The sequence below is a fragment of the Mesoplodon densirostris genome, chromosome 2, assembly GCF_025265405.1.
Source record: "Mesoplodon densirostris isolate mMesDen1 chromosome 2, mMesDen1 primary haplotype, whole genome shotgun sequence".
NCBI classification, from domain to species: Eukaryota; Metazoa; Chordata; class Mammalia; order Artiodactyla; family Ziphiidae; genus Mesoplodon; species Mesoplodon densirostris.
In genome coordinates this window covers 7,438,260-7,464,966 of record NC_082662.1, presented here as the reverse complement: position 1 = coordinate 7,464,966, position 26,707 = coordinate 7,438,260, and the positions used below count along the sequence as shown (strand labels likewise).

Below are 26,707 nucleotides of genomic sequence, written 5' to 3'. Positions count from 1 at the left end.
AGAATGTCTTGATAGCGAAGGGTTGTGGGTGGCCCCCACATACCATTTTTTTTCCTTTTAATTTTAAGAGTTAGGGTACCTGACCCCCCCCAAAAAACCTGTACTTGTTGAAAAGCAAGTTTAATTTAATTGCATCACTGCGTTCCTTGTCTGGATGTAACCAGAGAGAGAGCATCTAGACCATTGCATCTCAAACTTTAGCATTCATGCAGAGCACAGGGATCGTGTTAAAATGCAACCTTAAAAAAAAAAATGCAAGCTTAGATACAGTGGGTCTGGGAGGACCTGGGATTCTGCCTTTCTAACCTGTTCCCTGGTGCTACTGGTCCATGCACGGTGAGGATCTAGGTAATTACGGCTCAAGATTTTCCTTGCACTGCCTAGGTTTCAGTTACCTGAAAAGACTTATTTAAAGACATTGAGCAATCTTTTATAAATGAATTCTTTTGGCTTAGATTTTACTTTCAGTAAATTTTTAACTTGAGTTACTTCGTAAGAAGTAACTGCTGCTTCACCCTTTCTTTGTCAGAATTGACTATCAATTCTGATCGTCAGAATTGACATCGCGAAGTTAATTTTCAAAGAGCAGTTTCTGCATGATGTTTTTCCAGAACAAAATTTCTGTTTGTTCTGTTTGCCTTGGGACAAATGAGAAAAATTCAGTAGCTCTGGTAGATCATTCCATACAGTAAATTTAGTGTGGTAGGTGGCGGCAGTGAATGTGAGGCTGCCTCTGAAGAGCTATTTAAAACGTGAATTTGTTCTTCTTTCTGTTCAAGTGCCACATCCCATTTCCGGGAAAGTAACCCGAGAAGCAGCTTATGGTGTTGGAGTCAGTGGTAGAGACAGACCTTTCCAGTTAGTTTTACTTGTTTATTGGTTTTTAGACAGAAATCCAGTTAGATGGATGGTAGAGGAAGCGCTCTGTGCTAGGCGTACAGTATCTGTCTGGTAGCCAAGGGGATTTTTTTGTTTGTTTGCCCCCCCCCGCCCCCGATTTAAAATCATTTTTAGCATTACCTAGTGGTTTCCTCTGTGAATAGCTAGATTCTTGAGTGTTTGCATATACATATATACACACACTTTGCATGCAACACCTTTGGTTATTATATGCAGTTCCTCCTTATGGGTGTGACGTTTCAGTGCCTTGTAAATAACCTTAATGGGGTTATTTAGCTCATGTTTCTGAGGGGACTTGTACATCTCTGACATCTCATGCATTCTGAGAAGTGATCGCAGTCAGGAGTTTTGTATTTACTCCCCCCGGCCTCTCTCTATGAATTCTCATCTGTGTCCAGTCCTGTTGCTGGTGGAGCTCTGTCCCATTACATCACTCGTGATACATAACACTTATAAAGCATTTCGTGTCCCAGGCACTGTTGTAAGTGCTTTACAAATACGCATTTGTGTTTAATCCACAGCAACCTTTTGAGGTAAGTATGCTTCCCGCCACCCCTGCTTTAAAAAGAGGAAGCCGAGGCACAGAGCAGCTAACTTTGCTCTGGGTCACAGCTAGTATGTGGCAGAGGCCAGATTCCAGCCCAGGCGGGATGGCTCTTCACCATGATGCTGTATATGGCACCAGGAAGGTACAAAGGAAGGGAAGTAGGAAATGAAATGTACATTGAATACTAACTTTGAAGTCATATTAATAAAGTCACTTATTTTTTCATTCTCGTTGGATTTAATTTTATTGGGTCATTTATCAAAACTTAATGTATTATTGTGAATGAAATAATACTTATAAAGTTTTATGTTTTTAGAGATCCTCAGGTATTTTTTTATTGATGTGCCAAAGTTATATATTGGGATTTTAAAAAACTATGTAGAGAAGCACTTTAGAGCCAAGTATAGTGGTAACTTGATTATATTTGCCATAGTGGCCAGAAAAAGTAAGTATTTTCCTTCTGGAGATTTTCACAGGGGAAGCACAGTTGCTCTTGTATTCTTTTTTAAAAAATACAATTCATGTACCATAATGTATAGTTTTTAAAGTATACAGTTCACTGGTTTTTAGTATATTCATAAGATTGTCCAACCATCGGCCACTGTCTAGTTCCACAACATTTCATCTCCCCAAAAAGAAACCCTTGCACCTGCTAGCAGTCACTCCCCTTGGCAACCACTAGTCTACTACTTGTTTATGGATTTGCCTATTCTGGATATTTCATATAAATACATATGTGGCTTTTTGTGACTAGCGTCTTTCACTTAGCATGATGATTTGAAGGTTCACCCATGTTGTGGCATGTCCTTCATTCCTTTTTTTTTTTTTTTTTTTTTTTTTTTGCGGTACGCGGGCCTCTCACTGTTGTGGCCTCTCCCATTGCGGAGCCCAGGCTCCGGACGCGCAGGCTCAGCGGCCATGATTCACGGGCCCAGCTGCTCTGCGGCATGTGGGGTCTTCCCAGACCAGGGCACGAACCCGTGTCCCCTGCATCGGCAGGCGGACTCTCAACCACTGCGCCACCAGGGAAGCCCCTTCATTCTTTTTTATTGCCAAATAATATTTCGATGTACGGAGGGACCACATTTCATTCATTCATCCATCAGTAATGGGCATCAGAATTGTTTCCACTTTGCGGTGATTGTGAACGATGCTGCTGTGGACATTTGTGTACGAGTTTCTGTGTGGACATCAGTTTTCAGTTCTCTTGGTTATACACCCAGGGGTGGAATTGATGCTCATCGACTCTTCCTGAAGCGTGGTCCTCATCCTACCAAAGTGAGTAGCTGCACAGTCCAGGGAAGGGAACACCTGTCTCCTTCCCTCTTCTGTTGCCATGGTACCCATCCAACTACCCATCCAGCTGCTATACAGAACACTACCCCCACGAGGCTGTAGCAGACGGGTACGTAGGAAAACAAACCCTAGAGCCAGCAGCCTGTGCTTGAATCCTGGCTCTGAAACTTACTGGCTGTGTGGCTTTGGGCAAATTACGTAACATCTCTGTGCCTCACTTTTCATCTCTTGTAAAATGAGGATAATATCACATACCTTACAGGGTTTGGGGAATATTAACTTATTTATGTATAAGTATGAAGAGCTTAAAACAATGCCTGCTATGTAGTAGGTGCTGTGTACAGTGTTTGCTGCTGCTGTTATGAATCTTTTAAAAATATTTCTTAACGTTCTGTGAGAACTGTTTTTCCATCTTTCTCTAATAGTCTTCATAGTGTTCCATTTTCTCACTGATTTCTTAAATAACTTTTGTGTAAAGCAGAGGCTAAGTCTGGAGCCTTGTTTTGATCTTAGGTTGGTTTTGGTGGTGACGTTGAGTTTATTTTAACACCATGATGCTGGTGGTGGTGGAGGCAGCGGGCACATCTGACATTTATTGAGCTCTTCAGTGTGGCCAAGGGTGTTCTCAGGGCTCTGCCCAGTTACTTTGTCTGATTCCTTCCAGCAATCTCACGCGATGGGTACTCTCATGCCCCCATTTTCCATATGAAGAAACGGAGACTCAGAGCATGTCTGTCAGCAGCATGACTACCGTATTCTCCATTTAATCCCTGGTCCCTAGACCAGCACCTGGGACTAGTTGACGCTTCCATAGATATTTGTAGAAGAAACGAGTGAGTTTGCCCAAGATCATACAGCTCACAAACAGCCGTGCTGCCTTTGAGCCAGGCGGTCTGACTGCAGCGTGATTCTTAGTTTCACCGGGTCAGCTCTTGTGATATTGACTTCACAGTGTTGTAAACATTCTGGTCCACAGTCTCATCCCATCACAGGACCTGTGTGTGGGTAATCACTGGAGATTACTCATGCAGCCTCCGAAATAAATACCTGTGTAATGTGGGAAGCCTGGTCACCAAAGTGTGTTGTAAATTGTCACTCATCAGACATTCATGTGGGGCGCACAGGGTCTGGCCCACGTTGTTTTCTTGGGGGTGAAACTAAGAGAATAAAGTCTTGGTATTTGTCATGTATTTTAGAAAATCGAAATGACTCAATTCCTTATTCAGCCCCTTTTCCTTAATCTGCTGAAAGCCTGAGTAGAGGTGAGGGTAAGAACACGTATTGTACGTTTTATATATTTAACGGGGAGTTAAAAGCTGGGACCACTTCACAGGCCACGTTGTTGCTGTTTAGACGGTTACCCCTTCTTCGCTGCCTGTATTGGAAGCTGAACACCCTGCACTCCCCGCCCCTCCCCTTTTTTTTTTTTTTGCGGTACGTGGGCCTCTCACTGTTGTGGCCTCTCCCGTTGCGGAGCACAGGCTCCGGACGCACAGGCTCAGCGGCCATGGCTCATGGGCCCAGCTGCTCCGCGGCATGTGGGATCTTCCCGGACCAGGGCACGAACCCGGGTCCCCTGCATCGGCAGGCGGACTCTCAACCACTGTGCCACCAGGGAAGCCCCCCGACCCCCTTTTTGAAGCTCCTCCCTTTAGTAGGTGTTTCCAGAAGCATTCTTTTTCCTGCCTTCCTAGACTGAGTACAGACGTTCCAGAAGATTAGTTAAAACAATTATGATACGAATGGAATCCAAAAGAAATTTCAGGGCAAGAACGGGAACTTTACTTTTGTTGATATTAGAACCAACTCAGATCTGTGCTCCTTTTCTCCATAGGGCTTCACTACCACACATCTCTGCCCAGTTTTGCTTTTTCAGCATGTGCAACTGGGCTGGCATTGTGTTTGCAGCAATGAGTTGGATGTATTAGGTTAAGCCACATGAAAATGCCATTTTTGTATGTTGAAAATGTCAAAATATTTGAAAAAATGGAATGTCAGAAATTTTATGTGATTCAGCCTAGCATAAGGCAATAATCAGTTGAGTAGCCGTTTTAAATAGGTAAGGATCTGGATGTCAGGACAGAAACTTCCTATTAACAGTTACTGACTAGAGTGAACTCATGTTGGATGCATTTGCCTCCAGGAAAGGTTTGAGATCAATAATCATTAAATGTGAGGTAGCTTTGCTAAGTCTTCCAGAGAATGCAAAAAAGCATTTCTCAAAACACTGATCACCTAGGTGGGAAGGCAAAACCAGCATTGTCAGAGAGTTAAGCAGGGTTGCCAGGATGTTTATAGTTCAGTGTCAGGTGAGAGAGGCAGCGCGGTGTGGACTGGAGTTCATGAAAAGACAAGGTGATGGGGGTTAAAAAAGGAAAGGGGGGCTTCCCCAGTGGCGCAGTGGTTGAGAATCTGCCTGCCAACGCAGGGGACACGGGTTCGAGCCCTGGTCTGGGCGGATCCCAAATGCCGCAGAGCAGCTGGGCCCATGAGCCACAACTACTGAACCTGTGCGTCTGGAGCCTGTGCTCTGCGATGAAGAGTGGCCCCCGCTCGCCGCAACTAGAGAAAGCCCTCGCACAGAAACGAAAGACTCAACACAGCCAAAAATAAATAAATTAATTTAAAAAAAAAAAAAAAGGAAAGGAGGTGATTTCCGAAGGCAGGCTTGAGCTCCTGTCAAGGATGGGAAGGAGGTGCAAGGGCAGTGAAGGGCGGAGGGGAGGCTGGGGCAGAGGTGGGAGCTGGCAGGGCTTCCAAAGAGGTGGGAGTAGTTAGCTCGTGTGGCTTGTGGAGGAGCAGAGGGTTGGACGTGAGCTCAGGGCTGCACGGTTTCTGTTGTTAAGCTGAATGGACGGGGTGTTACCTTGCACCTGGTTTTCTAATCAAGTTTCTGTCCTGACATCCGGATCCTTACTTATTTAAAACGGCTGCTCAGCTGATTACTGCCTTATACTAGGCTGAATCACATAAAGTTTCTGACATTCCATTTTTTTCAAATATTTTGACATTTTCAACATTTTCAGCATACAAAAATGCCATACAAACATGGCATTTTCATGTGGCATAACCTAATACGTTCCTCCAGATGGGCCTGGGGCCCATCCGTTGAGTGCAGGTTCCCCTGTTCTACTCTTGCCTGCGTGAGTCTGTACTTGCAGGAGCACAGTTTAGAAATCTGTAACCAGCCTGTGAGGTTAGGAAACCCCTGATGGGCCAGGCTCTCACGTACGCACCGCAGCCCATGTGCACTGGAGCCACCTGGCAGCGCTTGTGAGATTACTGAGCTCTACCTCAGAGCTGCTGAGTCAGAAGTTCTGGGCCTGGGGCTTGGCAGACTACATTGTCAGCGAGCTCCTCAGGCAGTTCTTGGCACACTGAAATCTGAGAGCTGTTGCGGTAGTCTGAGGAGATTGGAGGCCATAACCCTTGGGTGTATGCTTTTTGTACTTTTAAGGTATCTTGAAAACCTGTTCTGATTAGAGCCACACGTGAGCTTGTTCTAGAAACAAGCCTGGACCAGTAAACAAGGAAGTCAAAAGTCACCATAAATAAGAGTCAGCCTGGATGTGCAGCGGGTGGGTGTGGAGAGACGCCAAGGAGAGAGAAGTGGGTTAGGGAGGAGAGTTGGATTAGCGGGGACGTTGTAGTGGACACTTGCTGCTCAGGAAATGTCCATTTTCCCTTAACAGCCCCTGGTCTCTTTCCTGTTGGGTCCAGATGGGTGGCTCTACAACCCATTACCCTGGTTTCCCCAGCCAGGCACATGCATGACCCTAGCAGGGCCGACCAGATGCTCCCTCTTGGGATGTGAATATCCAGCAGAGGGACAAAGGCGCTGATACCAGGTGTCACGTTCATTCCTGTCCTGACCATTTTGCTCTGGGACTGTTGTGGCTCCTCTTTGCTGGTCTCTCAAGCTGCCTTGGTTTCTGACAGTTTCCTAAGTCCCTTTCTCTGGCCTGCAGTCAATTCCATGAGTTCCCAGTGGCTCTTCAGTGAAGGCCCTTTCGCTGAGTTAGCTGGAATGGATATCTGTTGGCACCATAGGACCCTAAGTGGTTTTTTTTTTTTTTTTTCCCCGCGTCACAGCTTGTGGGATCTTAGTTCCCTGACCAGGGACCAAACCTGTTTTCCCCTGCAGTGAAAGCATAGAGTCCTAACCACTGGACCTCCAGGGACTTCCCTGAGCCCTAAGTGTTGGAGCTGGCGCCCATGATCTCCACTAGCAGTGTGGTGTGAGGGCAGGACAGCATCAGAGCTGGTGCGGCTGCAGGAGAGGCTCTAGAGACACCCCTCTCATTTGGGGAAGAGTCTGAGACCAAATTAAGTTTTGGAAGAAGACGGAGAAAGAATGCCAGGCCAGCCAGAAACCACAGGGACAGAAGAGAAAACACTGTCAGCCAAGAACCTGGATGCAGCTGGATAGCGAGAAGTCCTATCTCTGCTTTGCTGGGTTCATCCATTGTTATATTTTTATGTTTTGCTTTTAAAAAATTCTTTTGACTATTTTAGATGATCTTAAGGGAATGAAGAGTGGAGAGAGACAGGGGAGGGTTTGGTCCATTCTGAGGCCATCACAGCTAGAGGGGTCGTCCAGGAAACCTGGTGGGACATTTCAGATATGACGGGAGCGGGGTTGTAGGTAGATTTATCTAGCGGAGCAATGGTACGTGGTCTGGATTGAGTGGGAAGGAACAGGACAGAAAGAAAACAGAATGCGAGGGTGATTTTGAGGGTGGGAGAGGGCTGAGTCTGGGAGAGCAGCCCGAGGATGCGAAGGGCAGAGGTGCACTTTCTGTGTCATCACCGTGGTGCAGCTCCGCCTGATACATGCGGCTCCTGCGTAACCTCCACGTGTATGTAACGGTCGTATGTGTGACACTAGGAGAACTGTACACACAGGTGCGAAGGAGACGGGAGAAGAATGAATCAACGACCACTTGAAAGGTTAGAAAGGTCAGCTCCCAGGAGAATTATTGACAGAAGTTGGTCCCTGGTTTGGAGGAGGAGAATCATGAACCGAATGAGAAGCAGTAGGATACTCCCTATGAGAATATCCAAGGGCTTGTCGTTCACTTTGCTGGCTGTGAGATGTGACTGTGGTTCTGTTAAAGAGAAAGGTCTTTATCTGCATCCAGTGGAGTTTGTATGGATGAAAGAGATGAATGTGGGGCTTTAAAATCCTCCAGCAAACAAACAAGCGAGAAGTTTGCTTGGGATAAACAGGCCAAACACCTTTCTTGTGAATCTTTTCCTCTTTTCTCTGCCCCTCAGTTCCCTAAAGGGCACCATCAGCTGAAGACCCGGGCGTTCCTCCCAACCCTTTCACTCTCTCTGCCCAGTGGGCTAGAAAGCCCTGTCCATCCTCCTAAAATCCCTTAAATATTTCCTGCTGACACCGCCTTAGTCTAGCCCTCAGCAGATCTCATCTGAAATATTGCAGCCGCTTTAACTCGTTCACTCGCCCCTCGCCTGCTCCAGTCGGATCCGTCTTCCTCATTAGAATCGGGGTCCCCGGTTGGACAAGTAGATGGACCCCGAGAAGTGCGTGGACTGGCCAGTGTGCAGACGCTGGCTTAGCAGACCCAGCAGAGACACGAAGGCCACGCAGGTGGTGCGGAAAGCTCAGGCCTGCCCGGGGTGAACTTCGTGCTGCTCCTGCTGCATCAGGCTGCCAGCCGGCGAGATGGCTTTTAAGTCATTCCAGGCAAAAGGACCCAGTTGACCTAGCTGTGTAATGAGCACCGTGGATCTGAGGCACCAGATCCTAATGATGTAGCCCATTTGAGTAGTGACTTAGGTACAATCGGTGGGGTATGTGGGGAAGATAACACATGTACCTTTTTGCTGTTCTCATTGTAAATAGATCCTGTCTTCTAGAGAACAGCCTGGAAATACATGAGTTTCAAAATAACATCTATTCTTAGATTTGATAATCATCCGTTTGAGGTGTTATTCCGTAACACGTCGTGGTAGAGGCACGTGTTCAAAGCGGAAGTACAGACCCCCATTCCTCCCTCCAGACCTTCCTTCCATGGCTTCCCCCATGTCGGCTGAAGGCAACTTCATCCTTTGCAGTTTCTCACTCAGAATCCCTCGGCCTTGGCCTTACTTTCAAAGCCCATCTGACCACTTCCCACCGTCCCATGTCCTCCCTGCTCTGTCCTTCAGCATCTCTGCCGGGGTCACTCCAGTATCCACCTTTGCCCTCTGACAGACTTATTTTCAGCACAGCAGTCAGATGGATTCTTTCAGACTATGAGCCGTATTTATTTATTTCTCTGCTCAGAACTCTCCAGTCACGCCCTCCTCACTTGGGGGAGAAGCTGCAATTGTGTAGTAGCTGCCGTAGCTTCAGGTTGCTTGTCTGTGTCTCACCTCGTCTTTTGTCCTCCCCTGTGCTCAGCCACTGAGCAGCACACGCCTCCTTGTTCCTGAGCTGGGCCAGGCCCAGGTCTGCCTCAGGACCTTTGCACTCACTGTTCCCTCTGTGTGGAACTCTTCCCCAGATGAGCCTGTGGTTTGCTCCCTTAGTTTCCTCTGGTTTCTACTCTGACGTTACCTTATCAATGCAGCCTTCCCTGGACACCTGAAGTATAGACTGGAAACACCCCAGTGCCTTCCTACCCTCGGAATCCTCCCTCCCCCTCCTCCTAGCCTGATAGCCCGAAGGAGTGACTGAGGGAGTTTCAGCTTTTGGCAAACAGTTCCACTTTCCTCATAATCTCAGAAACAGTCTCAAGGACATTGCCTGAATGATGAGTGTCTTTAAACTCTTACTCAGCAATGCACCAAGTAGGTGGCATCACCCAGGTCAGACGCTTCATCCCAGGGTCTTAAATCTTACTTCCCTACACAGCCGCCTTGTCAGGAAAGCACATGCTGTCACAGTGAGTGATGTGGGACGGCCTCACCATTTTCTCTTCAGAACAGCAAACTCCAAGTCAAAAACCGAGACGTTACCTCTGAATTAAAGCAGGGCAACTTGATTTATCTTAACATGTACTATGCTGTATTAGTATACACCCGAAAAGTGTGAATGTCATCTAGTGACTTAGCATTCTGGAAAACAGTTGGACACAGCTGGTACCCAGCAGTTCTGCTCATGGTGGATTCTAGAGCAGTGATCAGCCAACCTTTCTGTTAAAAGCTGGTAGTGAGAGATTGAGGCTTTGCAGCCCACAGGGTCTCTTTGGCAGTGACCCAACTGTGCCACTCTCGGGGGAGGGGAAAGCAGCCCTAGACAAGACATTAGTAGGTCTGTGTCCTGATAAAACATTACTTATGGACACTGAAGTTTCAATTTCATGTAATTTTCTTATGTCATGAAGTGATACACAGAAGCCATTTTCAGCTCGCAGGCCGTTCAAAATCATGCCCTGGCTGGACTTGACCTGCAGGTTTGCCCCCACCACTCTGAGCAGTGCTGTCCCGTAGAGCTTGTGATGGTGGTGGGATTCCCTGTCCACGCCTCCATTCAGTAGTTACTAGTCACGTGTGGCCGTTGAGCCCTTGAAATGCAGCCACTGCAACCGAGGAACTGAGTTTTTAATATCACGCACGAAAATATGAATTTTAGTTCAATTTTTAGCAGCCCCACGTGGCTAGTGGCTCCTGTACCGGGCAGCACAGATCTGGAGAGAGCCTGTGTATGTGCCCAGGAAGCAGGACAGAAGGACCCACCGTAGCCTTGTTCATACACAGCAAAACACTGGAGTTACGGTGTGTTCACACAATGGGAAATAATTACAGTGACGGCAGACGTTCGCGGAGCGCTTTCTTTGTGCCGGGCAATGTTTTAAGCCCTTATGTTTTAACTCATTGGGTTCTCCCTGTGCGTGCTAGTGAGAGTGAGTGAACTATGTGACTGCATATGCCAACAGGGACGAAGGCCTCTCAGACACACACGGTTGGAAAAGGTCAAGTGAAAAAGCAAGTCACAACAATTGCACACCGTAGGATGGCCATGTTTTGAAACTCAAAAATAAACAAAATGAAACAACACTGTTGAGGGATATGCAAATATGTGGTAAAACCGTTAAAAAAAAAAAAAAGGCAGGGAATTGAGGCTGAGTAACCTCTGGGGGGAGGGACGGTTTCCCCGGCGAGGCCACGCTGAGTCCGGGGAGAGGGACTTCTACTCTGTAGGGGTCACAGGGTGAGGTGAGCAGGATTTATATTGACTTGGGAGAACAGCTGTTTTCACAAAATAAAAGCCATGATCGCTGTAGCATCGCTACAGTTAGTACTGAATCTGGTTTCAGTTCGCATTTAAGTATATGTTCCATTAGAAGAGGGCTTTGTATTTGTTGCCTTGGTTGGGTACTTTAGGTGAGAACAGATTATTATTCAGCTCAAGAACAAAGGGTTAAAGTGAAATCCTTTCCTCCAACTGTTTTGCTAAATCTAACGACGACTTGAAAGTTACCAGAATCCAGCCACTGAGAACTTCGCTTGAAAATGAAAATCCGAAAACTGTAAAATAACAAGTAGACTTACTTAGAAACCGTTATCATCAAAGCAGTCATGAAGAGAAAAATCCTCATGACACCTGAGGGTGTGAGGAGACTTTATAGCAGTATTTCATCACTAAGCTAGTGTAATCTGTGGTAAGTTGGATTCATAGAGATGTTTTGTTACTGAAGATACAGTTTTGCTAAAGCTGGCTACTGAATTTGTTGTTAAATTATGTCAAGCTTTTCTGTGTAATATGTGCATCTTTTACTTTTTTTTTCCTTATTGTTTCGGCTTCCTTCTTTCCTGTATTACTGACATGGGTTTATCTTTTCTCCCTTTAGAGAGTTTTGAGGTGACAGTCACCAAAGAAGGTGATAAAGGGTTCTTTCTATGCCTCTTACGAACATTAACCCACTAACTTTGTTTATAAAATTGGGAATCAGCCCTTAAACAGAAGAAACTGTCATGTTCTCTTATCCCTATTTACTCTCCTACTTTGTTTCTATTTTTAAGTATATTGATGGAAATTGTATGTAACCAGACCCTTGGTTAGAAATATCTGGAAATCAGACATCCATTTGAACTATATGGATAATCCTGTTCCTTTTTTTAAAATTGGATTTAAGAGATTCACTTTGTAACCATTTTCTACTAGTTGTAATTTTGGAAGAGTTCAGTTTTATTTTTATGTGAAATATACTCTGTGAAGTTTTATACATACATCAAAGTATTTATATATATTCTCCTGTGGGCCAGAATGGAAACCTAGATTTTAACTCCTAAATAAGCTTGTAGACCAACTTGGATGTGCTTACATTCCCAGGCAGGCTTCTTTTTCAGGTCTGATAGGATAAAGTCCGAAACGAAGGCAAGTCTAGCAAATCTCTCCCGAGAATGGAAACTGTATCTTAATTGTAGCTGATAGCTGTTGAAATGGATGCCTGAAAAGTTGGTATTTCTACCTTTTTCTCATTCAGTAGTTTGTTTTGATTCCCTAATTTTAGCCAGGCTCATTGCACAGGAAGACTTGTTTCTTCGATTTTTTTTTTTTTTTTTGACAGACTTTCTGTAATAACGGTGCTGAACCTATCTATGCCTCACGCTTCTTCCTCTCTCAACACTTAACTGTGCCTTCTAGCCCCTTCTCTGGTCCAAATCAAAATAGCTGCCCAGCCCTCCCAGGTAGCTGGGCAGTTCCTCCGTGTTATCAAGGCCTTGGCTGTTTCCTAATGAAACTACTTTGCCCTGGAGCTCTCTTAAGTACTCCTGTGAAATGCCTGTCTATATTTTTTCTCTTTCTCTTTTGTATTCCTGCATGAATGGATGCAAAGTTTAAACAAGTTGCTTGGAAAGCCAGAACATGCTTCTTTTTACTAAAGCCCCAGAACTTACCCCCTGTCCAAGCACAAGTGCCCTTGCTTTGTTCACAGACTCCCTAAACCCCTGGCTGCCAAATTGTTGTTGTTTATTTTCTTTGGGGGAGGAGGGGAGTGTGCCCTGGGTTTGTGTGGTGGAAATTCTAACCCACGCTGTTTTGACTCCCTAGGTGAGATTTGTGGATTTAAGATTCATGGGCAGAATGTCCCCTTCGATGCAGTAGTGGTGGATAAATCCACCGGCGAGGGAATCATTCGCTCAAAAGAGAAACTGGACTGTGAACTCCAGAAGGACTACACATTCACCATCCAGGCCTACGACTGCGGGAAGGGGCCTGATGGGGCCAACGTGAAAAAGTCTCATAAGTAAGTGAGCTGGACAGAGAGCGTGTGTGTGTGTGAGGAAAGTGCTGACAGTTGCCGCTGCCCCAAGACTTCTTGTTTTTGAAACATGAGGCAGAGGCTAGTTCCCAATCGTCCCCAGTGAGATTGTAAGCTCTTTGAGGGCAGGTATCCTGTTTACCCTTGTGTATGGCTCCCAGCAAGTGCCTGGCACATAGTAGGTGTTGAATAAATGAACAAATGAGTAATTTTATCCCACCAGATACCCTAGTAAAGAAACTAGGGCCTTACATTGAAAATTCAAAAAGCCTACTTTTTCCCAGAGGAAGATATTTTGTTGTTCCGTGTATCTTTTTTTTTTTTTTTTTTCTGTAAATTTAAAGGGCATGAAACGCTTTTGAGCTGGTGGAAGAAAGCTGACTTCTGCACCCCGTCCTGGGTGTGCTCACATCGCTCCTGCCAGTTGAGAGCTACTGGTGTCACGGAGAAGATGGAACAAGACTTGGATTTAGCCCTTTTCTAGTCTTTTCTCCGCCACTTACTAGCCCTTCGACATTAGGCAAATTTAACTTTGTCGTGTCTCAGTTTCTCCTTAGTGTATTGGCTAAGGAAGGGGGATACATAGGTGTGGTGAGGTCGCGTAACCCATTGTGAGGGTCAGGATGGATGGGTAGCACTGGGATGTGGAGGGTCTTGGTGAACAGTGGGAGTGCTGCCTGCCAGTGAATCCTGCCTCATCCTTTTTACAAAATGTGATATTATCATTTTCCTTGAAAAAGACCTCATTTCAGTCAGGGACCTTGTCTGATTCAGAAACATGCCCTGGTCAGCAAGTAGCACATGAGACTGACAGTTTTCTGTTTGTAGCCTGGTCTGATGATGCCCTAGTTTTCTTGTGCCCAGGCCGGGGAGACGGAACATGGAACCAGGAAGGGCAAGTCGAGGTCCTTCATGAGTTGGGTCAGCAGTGGATGCTGTCCCAGCAGTGGGTTCCGGATGGTCTCTATTCCTTAGAAGCAGGGCAGAACTGGTTTTAATGCTCATAATTTCCCATCTTCTATCTGTACTTGTTAACCCTTCTTCCTAATTTTTTTCCGGATTTTGCAACAAAATATTTTTAACTTTTCTATGGGAGAGCAAACAGATGTCTGATATAGTTTATCTCCCTTCTGCCACCCCTGCCACACATTGTCAAGAAAATCCCAAGTCTCTCTCTCTCTCTTTTTTTTTTTTCTTTACGGTACGCAGGCCTCTCACTGTTGCGGCCTCTCCCGTTGCGGAGCACAGGCTCCGACGCGCAGGCTCAGCGGCCATGGCTCACGGGCCCAGCTGCTCCACGGCATGTGGGATCTTCCCGGACCGGGGCACGAACCCACGTCCCCTGCATCGGCAGGCGGACTCCCAACCACTGCGCCACCAGGGAAGCCCCCAAGTCTCTTATTTCATATTACTGCCAGCTCTCTTACTCGCTAGGACTTGGAAGAATCAACCAGATTCCTATATTAACTTTAAAAGTTAAAGGAAATTTAAGAATAGGGCGGAATTTTATTCTTGGGGTAAAAAAAACAAGCAAAACACACAGCCTTTCCCCTCCCCCCTTCTTCCAGAGCAACTGTCCATATTCAGGTGAACGACGTGAACGAGTACGCACCTGTATTCAAGGAGAAGTCCTACAAAGCCACGGTGGTGGAGGGCAAGCAGTATGGCAGCATCCTGAGGGTGGAGGCGGTGGACGCAGACTGCTCCCCCCAGTTCAGCCAGATTTGCAGCTATGAAATTGTCACCCCGGATGTGCCATTTGCTGTCGACAAAGATGGTGAGCACCTGGGAGCGTACTTTCCTCACTGCGGGGGAGATGGGGTAGGCAGCCCCTCTGTTTCAATCGGCTGCAAACCCAGACTTAGTCTGCACTTCGGTGAAACTCACAGTTAGTCCGCTCAGGCTGCTCTAACAAAATACCATAAACCTAGGGGGCCAAAACAGCAGACACTTACTTTTCACAGTTCTGGAGGCTGAGAAGTCCAAGATCAAGGTGCCGAACGTCAGTGAGGACCTGCTTCTTGCTGTGTCCTCTCGTGGCAGGGAGAAAGCTCTAGTCTCTTTCTCTTGTAAGGACACTAGTCCCGTCATGAGGGCTCCACCCTCAAGACCTCGACTAAACCTCCTCACCTCCCAGAGGCCCCACCTCCTACTACCATCACATTGAGGGTCAAGAGTTCAACATAAGAATTTTGGGGAACACACACATTCAGTCCATAGCAAGACCTAACTTGGTGTGTTTGTGTCACATTTAAGTTTTTTTGTTTTTTAGTTAAAGTGTAGTTGATTTACAGTGTTGTGTTAGTTTCAGGCATACTGCAAAGTGATTCAGTTTTATATATATATATATATTTTTTCAGATTCTTTTCCCTTATATGTTATTACAAAATATTGACTATAGTTCCCTGTGCTATACAGTAGGTCCTTGTTGGTTATCTATTTTTTTTTTTAACTTTTTAAAAAAATTAATTCATTTATTTTTGGCTGCACTGGGTCTTTGTTGCTGCGTGTGGGCTTTCTCTAGTTGTGGTGAGCAGGGGCTACTCTTCATTGCAGTGCGCGGGCTTCTCATTGCAGTGGCTTCTCTTGTTGTGGAGCACAGGCTCTAGGCGCGCGGGCTTCAGTATTTGTGGCACGTGGGCTCAGTAGTTGTGGCTTATGGGCTCTAGAGCTCAGGCTCAGTAGTTGTGGTGCACGGGCTTAGTTGCTCCGTGGCACGTGGGATCTTCCTGGACCAGGGCTTAAACCCTTGCCCCCTGCACTGGCAGGCTGATTCTTAACCACTGCGCCACCAGGGAAGCCCTATTTTATATATAGTAGTGTGTGTATGTTTATCCCAATCTCCTAATTTATTTCCCCCCCTTCCCCTTTGGTAACCATAAGTTTGTTTTCTATGTCTATGGGTCTATTTCTGTTTTGTATGTAAGTTCATTTGTATAATTTTTTTAAACATTCCACATTTAAGGCACATCATGATGTTTGTCTTTCTCTGTCTGGCTTACTTCACTTAGTATGATAACTGCTAGGTCCATCCATGTTGCTGCAAATGGCATTATTTCATTCTTTTTTATGGCTGAGTAATAATATTCCATTGTATACATATACCACATCTTTATCCATTCATCTGTCGATGGACATTTAGGTTGCTTCCATGTCCTGGCTATTGTAAACAGTGTTGCAGTGAACATTGGGGTGCACTGTATCTTTTTGAATTGTGGTTTTCTCCAGATATATGCCCAGGAGTGGGATTGCTGGATCATTTGGTAGCTCTGTTTGTAGTTTTTTAAGGACCCTCCATTACTGTTCTCCATAGTGGCTGCACCAATTTACATTCCCAGCAACAGTGTAGGAGGGTTCCCTTTTCTCCACACCCTCTCCAGCATTTATTATTTGTAGACTTTTTGATGATGGCCATTCTGACTGGTGTGAGGTGATACCTCATTGTAGTTTTGATTTGCATTTCTCTAATAATTAGCAATTTTGAGCGTCTTTTCATGCATGTACCTTTTGGCCACCTATGTCTTTGGAGAAATGTCTATTTAGGTCACGTTTAAGTTTTTACTCTGTCCCCTGAAAGCCTCTTTTCTGGCACCAAATCTTGTGTTCTCTTATAGGGTGATCCTCTTTTTTCCTTTCCCACCAAAATCTAATAAAAATCCCCCGCCCAAGGTGTTTTTATTTTTTCATCTCCCTACCTTTCAGTCAGTGTGCGTCCGAATGAGACTGCCTCTTAGTCAGTTTCGTTTTCTTTTTTTTTTTTTTTTTTTTTTTTTTTTTTTTGCGGTATGCGGGCCTCTCACTGTTGTGGCCTCCCCCGTTGCGGAGCACAGGCTCCAGACGCGCAGGCTCCGGACGCGCAGGCTCAGCGGCCATGGCTCACGGGCCCAGCCGCTCCGCGGCATATGGGATCCTCCCAGACCGGGGCACGAACCCGTATCCCCTGCATCGGCAGGCGGACTCTCAACCACTTGCGCCACCAGGGAGGCCCTCAGTTTCGTTTTCTGTTCTCCATCAGATTTGGCTTTTCTGCCTCGTCTTGAAGATGAAGGTCGATACCTCGCTGCCAGACACCCCACCATCCTTAGTAATTGACTAGAATTAACTTATTCTGGAGCACAGCTTCTTTATTAGGTTACGGCTTCTTGATGATGCTGTGGTGTCTCCATTGTTAATGCATAGTCCAGAATCTTCGATGAAATGATGGACATTGCAAACGCTTTGCAGACATTTGCACTCATGTTCAAAAAGCAGGCTTCTGTTCTACTGGCTGAGGGTAGGAAATCTCTCTCTAACAAAGTAAATCTTTTAGCAAGAAGTATTTAATGCAGCTCCATCTTGTGTTTTTATAAATTTGTTTTTATTTTTGGCTGTGTTGGGTCTTCGTTGCTGCGCGCGGGCTTTCTCTAGTTGTGGCGAGCAGGGGCTACTCTTCATTGCGGTGCGCGGGCTTCTCACTGCGATGGCTTCTCTTGTTGCGGAGCATGGGCTCTAGGTGCACAGGCTTCGGTAGTTGTGGCACGTGGGCTCTAGAGCGCAGGCTTAGTAGTTGTGGCACACGGGCTTAGTTGTTCCGTGGCATGTGGGATCTTCCTGGACCAGGGCTCGAACCTGTGTCCCCAGCATCGACAGGCGGATTCTTAACCACTGTGCCACCAGGGAAGCCCTCCATCTTGGATTTAATATTTGAAATACTTGAATTATTTTGTCTCTTTTATTCTCTTACATGTTAACTATTAAATCTTAAATATAAAACCAAATACAACTATAAGAATAAATGAAGGCTGAATTCTGTAGACTCATTCCTCTGCTTAAACAATCCTTCAAGGTGGATTTAGTGTGTGTTCAAGCTCAGGAGAGCATGAATGTTAATTATCTCAAGAATCAGTTTATTTCTGTGTCAGTGTTTCCAGGGCTGAAACACGTGCATTTTGTGTTTCAGCACAGGACGACAGAAGTCAAAAACAGTGGGTTTGAAAATAATCGGGGAAAAAAAATATATATATATATATATGAATCACTTTGCTGTACACCTGAAATTGACACAATCAACTATACTTCAATTAAAAAAAAAAAGTCAGAAGCGAGAAGCAGAATGGGTTTGGGTTCTCACTGTTGTTTTTCCTCTTGGAAGGTTATATAAAAAACACAGAGAAACTGAACTACAGGAAAGAACAGCAGTACAAGCTGACAGTCACGGCCTACGACTGCGGGAAGAAGAGGGCAACAGAAGATGTTTTGGTGAAGATCAGCATCAAGCCCACCTGCACCCCTGGGTGGCAAGGTGAGCCTCACTGTCTCTCTGCTGCTGTCACACCTGCTCTGAAAATTTGTTCCCCACGGAGACCTAACAGGAGTTTTCTTCCCCCCCGCCACCCGTGTGTGGACCCACACAGGATGGAACAACAGGGTCGAGTACGAGCCTGGCACCGGTGCTTTGGCGCTCTTCCCAAACGTCCACCTGGAGACATGTGATGAATCGGTGGCCTCGGTGCAGGTGACGGTGGAGCTGGAGACCAGCCACATAGGGAAGGGCTGTGACCGCGACACCTACTCCGAGAAGTCCCTTCACCGGCTCTGTGGTAAGGAGGCGAGAGAGGGACCCTGAACCCCTAAAAGTCTGTTCAGAAGTGTGTGTGCGTGTGTGTGTGTGTGTGTGTCTGTGCATTTTAAGAACCACTGATTTGAAGCAAGTATTTCTCTAACATGCATTGAGAATCATCAAGATAGGCATTCTACAAGAGGAGTGAGCTTTAAATGAAATGAGACGTTTATGTAAGGACTGAAGGAAAAAAAAAGCTATAGGTAATGCAGTAGCTTTTGGGAAACGTGAAGTAGAAAATGGAAACTAAGGAAACCTGCACCGAATTTATAGTCTTTATGTCCCACAAACAAGGTGTGGAGCAGCTGAGAGACAGAATGATCGCAAATGTGACCCAAGGCTAGTTCTCCATCTTCACCGTCAGTTTGGATATTTTTCTGGTTTGTCTGAATGAGGTAAAGGTGAGGTATGGATGCCTCTTGGCGAAAATGCTGAGGAGGAATGTTCCACTTGGTCGGTGGTAAAACACCAGTAACTTCAGTGGCTTCTTGATGCTCGGAAGGGCCTTTTGTAGGGAGCATATTCCAGTATTCATCTGTCTTTTCACTAAGTGATAATGACAGTTAGATTTAGGCAACCAGTTTTCTTTCATAATTGGAAATTGTCATATGAAGAACAAGCAAAAGGGAAAAAGTATATTCTCTGCTGGCTCATCCTGATTCTGAATCCAAATACTCATAATCATGTACCTAAATGTATGTAAGTGAAGAGGTCTGGAATATTTTCTATTTTATACTATGTAAGTATAGTGTAAAAAACGTACTTTCTCGTAATGCCATTATTTTTTATGGTATTAAGTGAACATTCTCTCAGCAGAACAGTTTAAAGGTAGAAAGAATTTTCTATTTGAGTGCTTACTGTACGCTAGGTCCTTCCACATGTGTTATTTCATTTAATCTTCCCATCAGGCCTACAAAGGTGGTAGCATTGGCCTCGTCTTTACAGAAGAATTAGTTGAGACCGAGGGAGGCTGAGTTGCTTGCCCAAGGTCACACTTTTAGGAAGTAGCCGAGCTGGGATTTGGACCAAGATCGTATGATACTCAAAAGACCAAGCTGTCCCAGCCAAGTCATGCTGCCCCTAGGAATAGAGAAGTCAAGGGCCCAGTGGCTGTGAAAGGTTGCAAAACCCTCTGTGGATGAATTTAAAAGAAAATCGAGGCTGGCAATGTGTAACAAAAGTTGTGAAAATGTTTCATGTTCTTTGGCTTAGTATCCCATTTTTAGGAGTTTATCCTAAGGGAATAATCATGGAGACACAGAGAAGTCCTCGGCAAGGCAAGGTTTGTCACAGAGAAAAAATAGGAACAACTCTATGTGCACAGGACAGATCGGTTAAATATATCACAGCGCAAATTCTATACAATGAAATGCTATTCAGACATTTTAAATTATGCTGTTAAGAATATTACTGGGAATATATGTAGGTATGTACATAGCAGGACTCCATTTTTATAATATATTCATATTATACATATTTTATAACATATATTCATACATATTATACATATTTTAATAATATGTGTACATTCATAAAGAAAGGACTGGAAGTGTTTATACTCAAATGTTAATAGTGGATATATTGGGGTGGGATCACAAGTAATGCTTCTTTTTTTTTTCTCTTTTCTTTATTTTCTTATTGAGGTATAGTTGCTGTACAACATAGTGATTCAAAGTTTTTAAAGGTTATACTCCTCTTTTTTTCTTCCTTTAAAAAAAAGTCCATGGTTATTATTTATGAATCTTTTTAATAATAAAACCCCTTATTTTTGAGGAGAAGTAAACTGAAACTAGCAAACTGTATAACCATTAAGATAAAAGTGGTACCTTAATACATGCACCCCAGTGTTCATAGCAGCACTGTTTATAATAACCAAGACATGGAAGTCACCTAACTGTCCATTGACAGATGAATGGGTAAAGAAGATAGGTATATATATGTGTGTGTGTGTGTATATGTATACACACACACAGTGGAATATTACTCAGCCATAAAAAATAATGAAATATTGCCATTTGCAGCAAAATGGGTGGACCTAGAGATTATCATATTAAGTGAAGTAAGTCAGACAAAGACAGATATCATATGCTATCGCTTATATGTGGAATCTAAAAAAAATTATACAAATGAACTTATTTATAAAACAGAAATAGACTCACAGACATAGAAAACAAACTTATGGTTACCAAAGGTGGGGAGGGAAGGGATAAATTAGGACTTTGGGATAAATATATACACACTACCATATATAAAATAGATAAACAAGGACCTACTGTATAGCACAGGGAACTATACTCAATATCTTGTACTAACCTATAACAGAAGAGAATGTAAAAAAAAGTATATATATTTATATATGTACGTATAACTGAATCACTTTGCTGTACACCTGAAATTCACACAACATTGTAAATCAACTCTAGTTCAATGAAAAAAAGACAAAAAAACAAAGACGGTACTTAGTGTGGCTTTGAAATGCTTATCCCTTTTGAGTTCGTCGCATGATGCATAGCGAGTGTCTCCATGTTGCTTAGGCGCTGCGTCTGGCACAGCTGAGCTGCTCCCTTCGCCGGGCGGCTCCTTGAACTGGACCATCGGCCTCCCCACTGACAACGGCCACGACAGCGACCAGATCTTCGAGTTCAATGGCACTCAAGGGGTGAGGGTCCCAGATGGCGTCGTTTCTGTCAACCCCAAGGAGCCTTTTACGATCTCTGTGTGGATGAGGCACGGGCCGTTTGGCAGGAAGAAGGAGACGGTCCTTTGCAGCTCAGACAAAACAGGTGGGTGAGCTTCGCTGTATGGGGTGTCCGCTGCAGTGGTGCCTGGAGGCGGGCACCTTATTCTAACCCTAAAGGCTCCCACACGCTCTTGGTGACACACGTTGTTCTGTGCTCGAGACACAGCACTGGACTCTGGGCGTTTGTTAGCTTTACTCAGTGGATTGGGCCCCTCTTCTCAGTAAAGCCCAAGCGTATTTTTTCTAAACGCTGCCTTGGCCCACCATGGAGAGTTCACCCGTGCTGATAAAACTGTGTCTTCAAGATCCATTAAAGAAATAGCTTTTATTTCTCCTTTGGGTCTTAAGTCGGCAGTTTACTAGTAGAATTACTCTTCGCAGATATGAACCGACACCATTATTCACTCTATGTCCACGGCTGCCGGCTTATTTTCCTCCTCCGTCAGGATCCTTCAGAAGAGAAGAAATACAAACCTGCAGAATTCCACTGGAAGTTGAATCAGGTGAGTGCATGGAAAACTCACTGCTATGGATATTTTTCAGAGAGATTAAATGGGCACTGCGACCGTGAACGGGACCAGCTGTTTATGGGCAGGGTTTATTTAAGATTTTATAATTTCTGTGTCTGTGGGTAATAGGACAGCAAATTAAATCCACTGAACTCCTTTTTACTGAAAGCCTAAGTTTGTTTTTTTACATGTATGTGTTTTATATATAAAATATTAATACAGGCGTACCTCATTTTATTGCGCTTCACAGATATTGCAGTTTTTATAAATTGAAGGCTTGTGGCAACCCTGCATTGTCAGATAATGTTAGCATTTTTAGCAGTATTTTTTAATGAAGGTATGTACACTGTTATTTTTTAGACATAATGCAGTTAGTTGCACACTTAATAGACCACAGTATAGTATAAACATAAATTTATATGCACTGGGAAACCAAAATAAATTCGTAAGACTCGCTTTATTGTGATACTCGATTTATTGGTGTGGTCTGGAACCAAACCTGTGATGTCTCCAAGGTCTGCCTGTATAAAGAAATGATATGTTTTAAATCCCCAAAATCGTGTTATAATTTATTGAGATAAGCAGCACTTGCTTAAAAATTGGGATTGAGGTCCTTGTATTTGTTTATTATTTAAGGCCTTGGCTCCCAAATTGTGCCAAGGACCCTGGGTGCCTCAGCAAATTCGGGGGTGCAATGGGGTATTTTAAATATTCAAGGAACCAGCAATCTTGACATCTTTCAGACATCACATGAACTATTATTTAGCTCGTGGGAATTTATAGTTTCAACATTAGAGCACATTATACTTCTTGTGATGATGTCATATCTTTGCAAAGCTGATTTCCTAACAGTTGCTGTGATAAAAATCAAGTGTCATGTGCAAAGAATCAATGTGTTACAGGAAATGAGGAGATGCTATAAACTGAGAAAGCCTTTTCATTAAAATCACAGCAGGTCGTTTCCTCTTGGGATTTAGAGTTGGGACAAGAAGGAAACCTGAACTTAGTTTATTTGCCTCATGGAGTTTGTGGATAAGAGCTGACATAGTGTTATATGTGCCTGTAGTTGGTAAAATATAACATTGTCTGAAACAGTTACAAGATAGATAGATAGATAGAAGAGCACATATGAGAAAGGAAAAAAGTATGTGACGGTGGAAAGATGAAGTGACTGTCCAGTTGGCAGCGTTCATCTCTTACTGTTGTAATTTTTATTTACATAGATCATTTCTTTCTCGGAAACTTTTTTTTTTTTTTTTTTTTTTTTTCTCGGAAACTTTTGTCATCAGTTTTTTCAAGAAACTAAGAAAGGTATCATCCAGAAAAAAATTTTGCAGTGTAGGTAGACATTTTAGGTATAGTTTTGTTTTTAGTAACCACAGTCTACACTTATATATTCAGTTTCTTCTGATTACATGTTTTAGAAACTTTATCATGGAAAATTTCACACATAGGTAAAAGTGGACAGATTAGTGTAAGGAACAACTCCACACACCCTGGCTTCAATAATTGTCAGCTCTTGGTCAACCTTGTTTCATTGTTATCCTCCACTATTAATAATTTTTGTTCAAATTGTCTCATAGATGTTTTCGTGTTTACAAATTTGTTTGTTTGAATCAGGATCCAAATAAGGCGCCATACAGTGGGATTGGCTGATAGACCTTTTGAATTTATTTTAATCTATAGATTTTCCTCTTCTCTCTTGGAATTTCTTTGGTGACAAAACATGCTCCTCTCTCTGTGGTGTCATTTAACACGCTCCTCTCTCTTCCTTAGACCCTGTAAATTGGGACTGGGCTGTAAAGGCTTGATCAGAATGGGGTTTGCATGTTTCTGATCTGTTTAAGCTCCGTCGGGCTGTTTCTCTTTGAGATTTAAGCAGCCGTCAGTGGTCAGTGACACCACCCTGTGGCACTTGATCTCTGGTCACTTGGGTCGTAGGAAGTGTTTCTCAGGAAGGGCTCATGGGAACAGTTCATTGCTGAGTTCTTACATGTTGTTTTAATAGTTTGTCTGTGGCCTTTATACTGAAGGTCACTTTGGCTAGATATAACATCTCTGGCTCCGATGTAAGATTTCCAAGAACAGAAAATGTCTCTCCATTGAGTTCTGATGTAAAATGTTGCTGTTAAAATCTGACAACAACCTGATTTTCTTTCCTTTATAAAACACTCAGTCTTTTTGTTTGGATGACCATGGGATGTGTTGTGGGTTTTTTTCCTTCTTTTTTTTAAGGTCATTTAATTTTACGAATATGTCTTGGTTGTTTTAGGTCTGTTTTCCCAAATATGCGGTATGCTTTTTAGTATCTAGTTTCAAACATTTTGGTATTTCAGGAAAGTTTTTGTTATAGTTTTTAGTATTCTCTTCTATTGCTTTGGTTTTCCGCTCTGGGGACTCCTCTTATCTTTTGTTGATATCCTTTACCTGTTTTCTGTATCTTTCCCTTTTGCTTAAATCACTCCTGTGCTTTGTCACCTCATTTCTGAGTTGCTCTAATTACAAACTATGTTCTTCTGTTTTGTCATTTTCCTCATGTCTTAGTGTGTTTTGAAATAACAGATTATCATTTTCATCTCTTTTGTTAGGTATGTCTTTCAGGTATGGTTTCATTATCTGAAGGGAGGTTATTCCCTTTGGTTTTCTTTTTATTTTTCTTTTAAAAACTTTTGGGGATTGAGTCGTGATCATTTTTCCCCCCTCGATTTTACATGAAATTAGCTTTCCTACACTTTGAAAAACATGACTTTTTTTTTTCCCCTAGCTTTAGGGTTTGATCTCTCCCTTCTGTTGTTTTCATAAAGTATTTTTTTAAAAACGTGGCTTCACACACTCTGGTATCACCTGGATCAGAAGCCCTGTTGCTTTCTTCCACCCGACTTGTTTCAGCATTCATGTAGTTACTTTGTCACCAGTATTGTCTTGGGTGTTGTCTGTGGTTTGGGGTTTTACTACCCTAATCACCGTGTTTTTAAGGAAATTAAAAAATTATACTAATTCTCCTACTCTCTTCTCAGAATATGCTCCTGGTATTTCCCAAGAAACCTGTACTATTTTAAAAACTGGGGGTGTAATATAAATTACTTTCTGAAGCAGCATATATTACAGAACTTGTTTTAAATAAAGAAACTAAAATTAAGATCTTATCTGTCTCAAAAGTGAATTACTGTGCAATTTCTTTATTTAGAAATATGTGCTTATACATTTATACACACATACATTATGCATATATAATAAACATATATACAATATTAGAGATTTGAATTTTTTCCTCAGACTTATCAAGAGCAGCTGCTTTTCTTTTGGGGGTAATCTTTGGTAATTTCTTCATTTATTTTGATGTTTCTGGTCTGTTTTAGCTCTTGATTTCTCCTTGGTTCAGTTTCTTAGAGTTTAAAGGTAAATTGGGCAAGCTATTTATTTATTTATTATTTCTAAATATTTATTTTTGGCTGCGTTGGGTCTTAGTTGCGGCACGCGGGCTATTCGTTGTGGCACATGGGCTTCTCTCTAGTTGTGACGCAGGGGCTTTTCTCTAGTTGCGGTGCGCGGGCTCAGTAGTTGTGGTGTGTGGGCTTAGTTGCCCTGCTGCATGTGGGATCTTAGTTCCCCAACCAGGGATCAAACTCACATCCCCTGCATTGGAAGGAAGATTTCTTTTTTTTTTTTTTTTTTTTGCGGTACGCGGGCCTCTCACTGTTGTGGCCTCTCCCGTTGCGGAGCACAGGCTCCAGATGCGCAGGCTCAGTGGCCATGGCTCACGGGTCCAGTTGCTCCACGGCACGTGGGATCCTCCCGGACCGGGGCACGAACCCGTGTCCCCTGCATCGGCAGGCGGACTCTCTACCACTGTGCCACCAGGGAAGGCAGATTTCTTAACCACTGGACCACACAGGGAAGTCCCTGGGCAGGCTTTTGTTTTTTTTTTTAATTTATTTGTTTATTTATGGCTGTGTTGGGCCTTCGTTTCTGTGTGAGGGCCCTCTCCAGTTGCGGTGAGCAGGGGCCACTCTTCATCACGGTGCACGGGCCTCTCACTATTGTGGCCTCTTGTTGTGGAGCACAGGCTCCAGACATGCACGCCCAATAGTTGTGGTGCACGGGCCTCGTTGCTCCGCGGCATGTGGGATCTTCCCAGACCAGGGCTTGAACCCGTGTCCCCTGCATTGGCAGGCAGGTTCTCAACCACTGCGCCACCAGGGAAGCCCTGGGCAGGCTTTTTAAAAATACAGTTTTAGAAATTTCATCCCATAGCGCCTCCTTCTCTGCCTGTCCCTGTTCTTGCACGTCTGCCTCTTCCTCTAAAGCCAGAGATCAGGGAATGCCAGAGCAGCCAGGCCTTGGAGACAGCAGGCCAGCACCCCACATGACAGCAGGGGAGACACTGGGGAGCTGCTCCTTCATGGTAGGAGAGGAGCTCAGTTGAATTTGGCCGTCTGAGCTGTATGTTCGTATTTATTAGACCATCACCTTTGAACCGAAAAAGAAAGCACGTGTGCTGTAGTGGGCCTCGTTCAGAAACTGGAGGCATTTTTCATTTTTTAAAAAGATTTTTATTTATTTATTTTTGGCTGTGTTGGGTCCTTGTTGCTGCACGCGGGCTTTCTCTAGTTGCGGCGAGCGGGGGCTACTCTTCGTTGTGGTGCACAGGCTTCTCATTGCGGTGGCTTCTCTTGTTGCAGAGCACGGGCTCTAGGTGCACAGGCTTCAGTAGTTGCAGCATGTGGGCTCTAGAGCTCAGGCTCAGTAGTTGTGGTGCACGGGCTTAGTTGCTCCGTGGCATGTGGGATCTTTCCAGACCAGGGCTCGAACCCGTGGCCTCTGCATTGGCAGGCAGATTTTCAACCACTGCGCCACCAGGGAAGTGCCACATTTTTCATTTTGATCCAGAAAAGGAAT

The 26,707-nt window shown here is 44.1% G+C and overlaps 1 protein-coding gene across 2 annotated transcripts in view; it reads left to right on the top strand.

The window, feature by feature from the left end:
* The window catches only part of CLSTN1 (calsyntenin 1), an 80,372-nt gene that overhangs the window by 41,642 nt on the left and 12,023 nt on the right, over window positions 1-26,707 (top strand). Inside the window, exons 3-9 of one of the 2 annotated variants that reach the window (XM_060088933.1) lie at window positions 11,545-11,574; window positions 12,750-12,945; window positions 14,529-14,737; window positions 18,092-18,241; window positions 18,354-18,539; window positions 21,094-21,342; window positions 21,681-21,802. In XM_060088933.1, the coding sequence (XP_059944916.1) occupies window positions 11,545-11,574; window positions 12,750-12,945; window positions 14,529-14,737; window positions 18,092-18,241; window positions 18,354-18,539; window positions 21,094-21,342; window positions 21,681-21,802 (1,142 nt within the window). The remainder of the gene's footprint in view (window positions 1-11,544; window positions 11,575-12,749; window positions 12,946-14,528; window positions 14,738-18,091; window positions 18,242-18,353; window positions 18,540-21,093; window positions 21,343-21,680; window positions 21,803-26,707) is intronic. The other variant, XM_060088934.1, reaches the window with a different exon arrangement.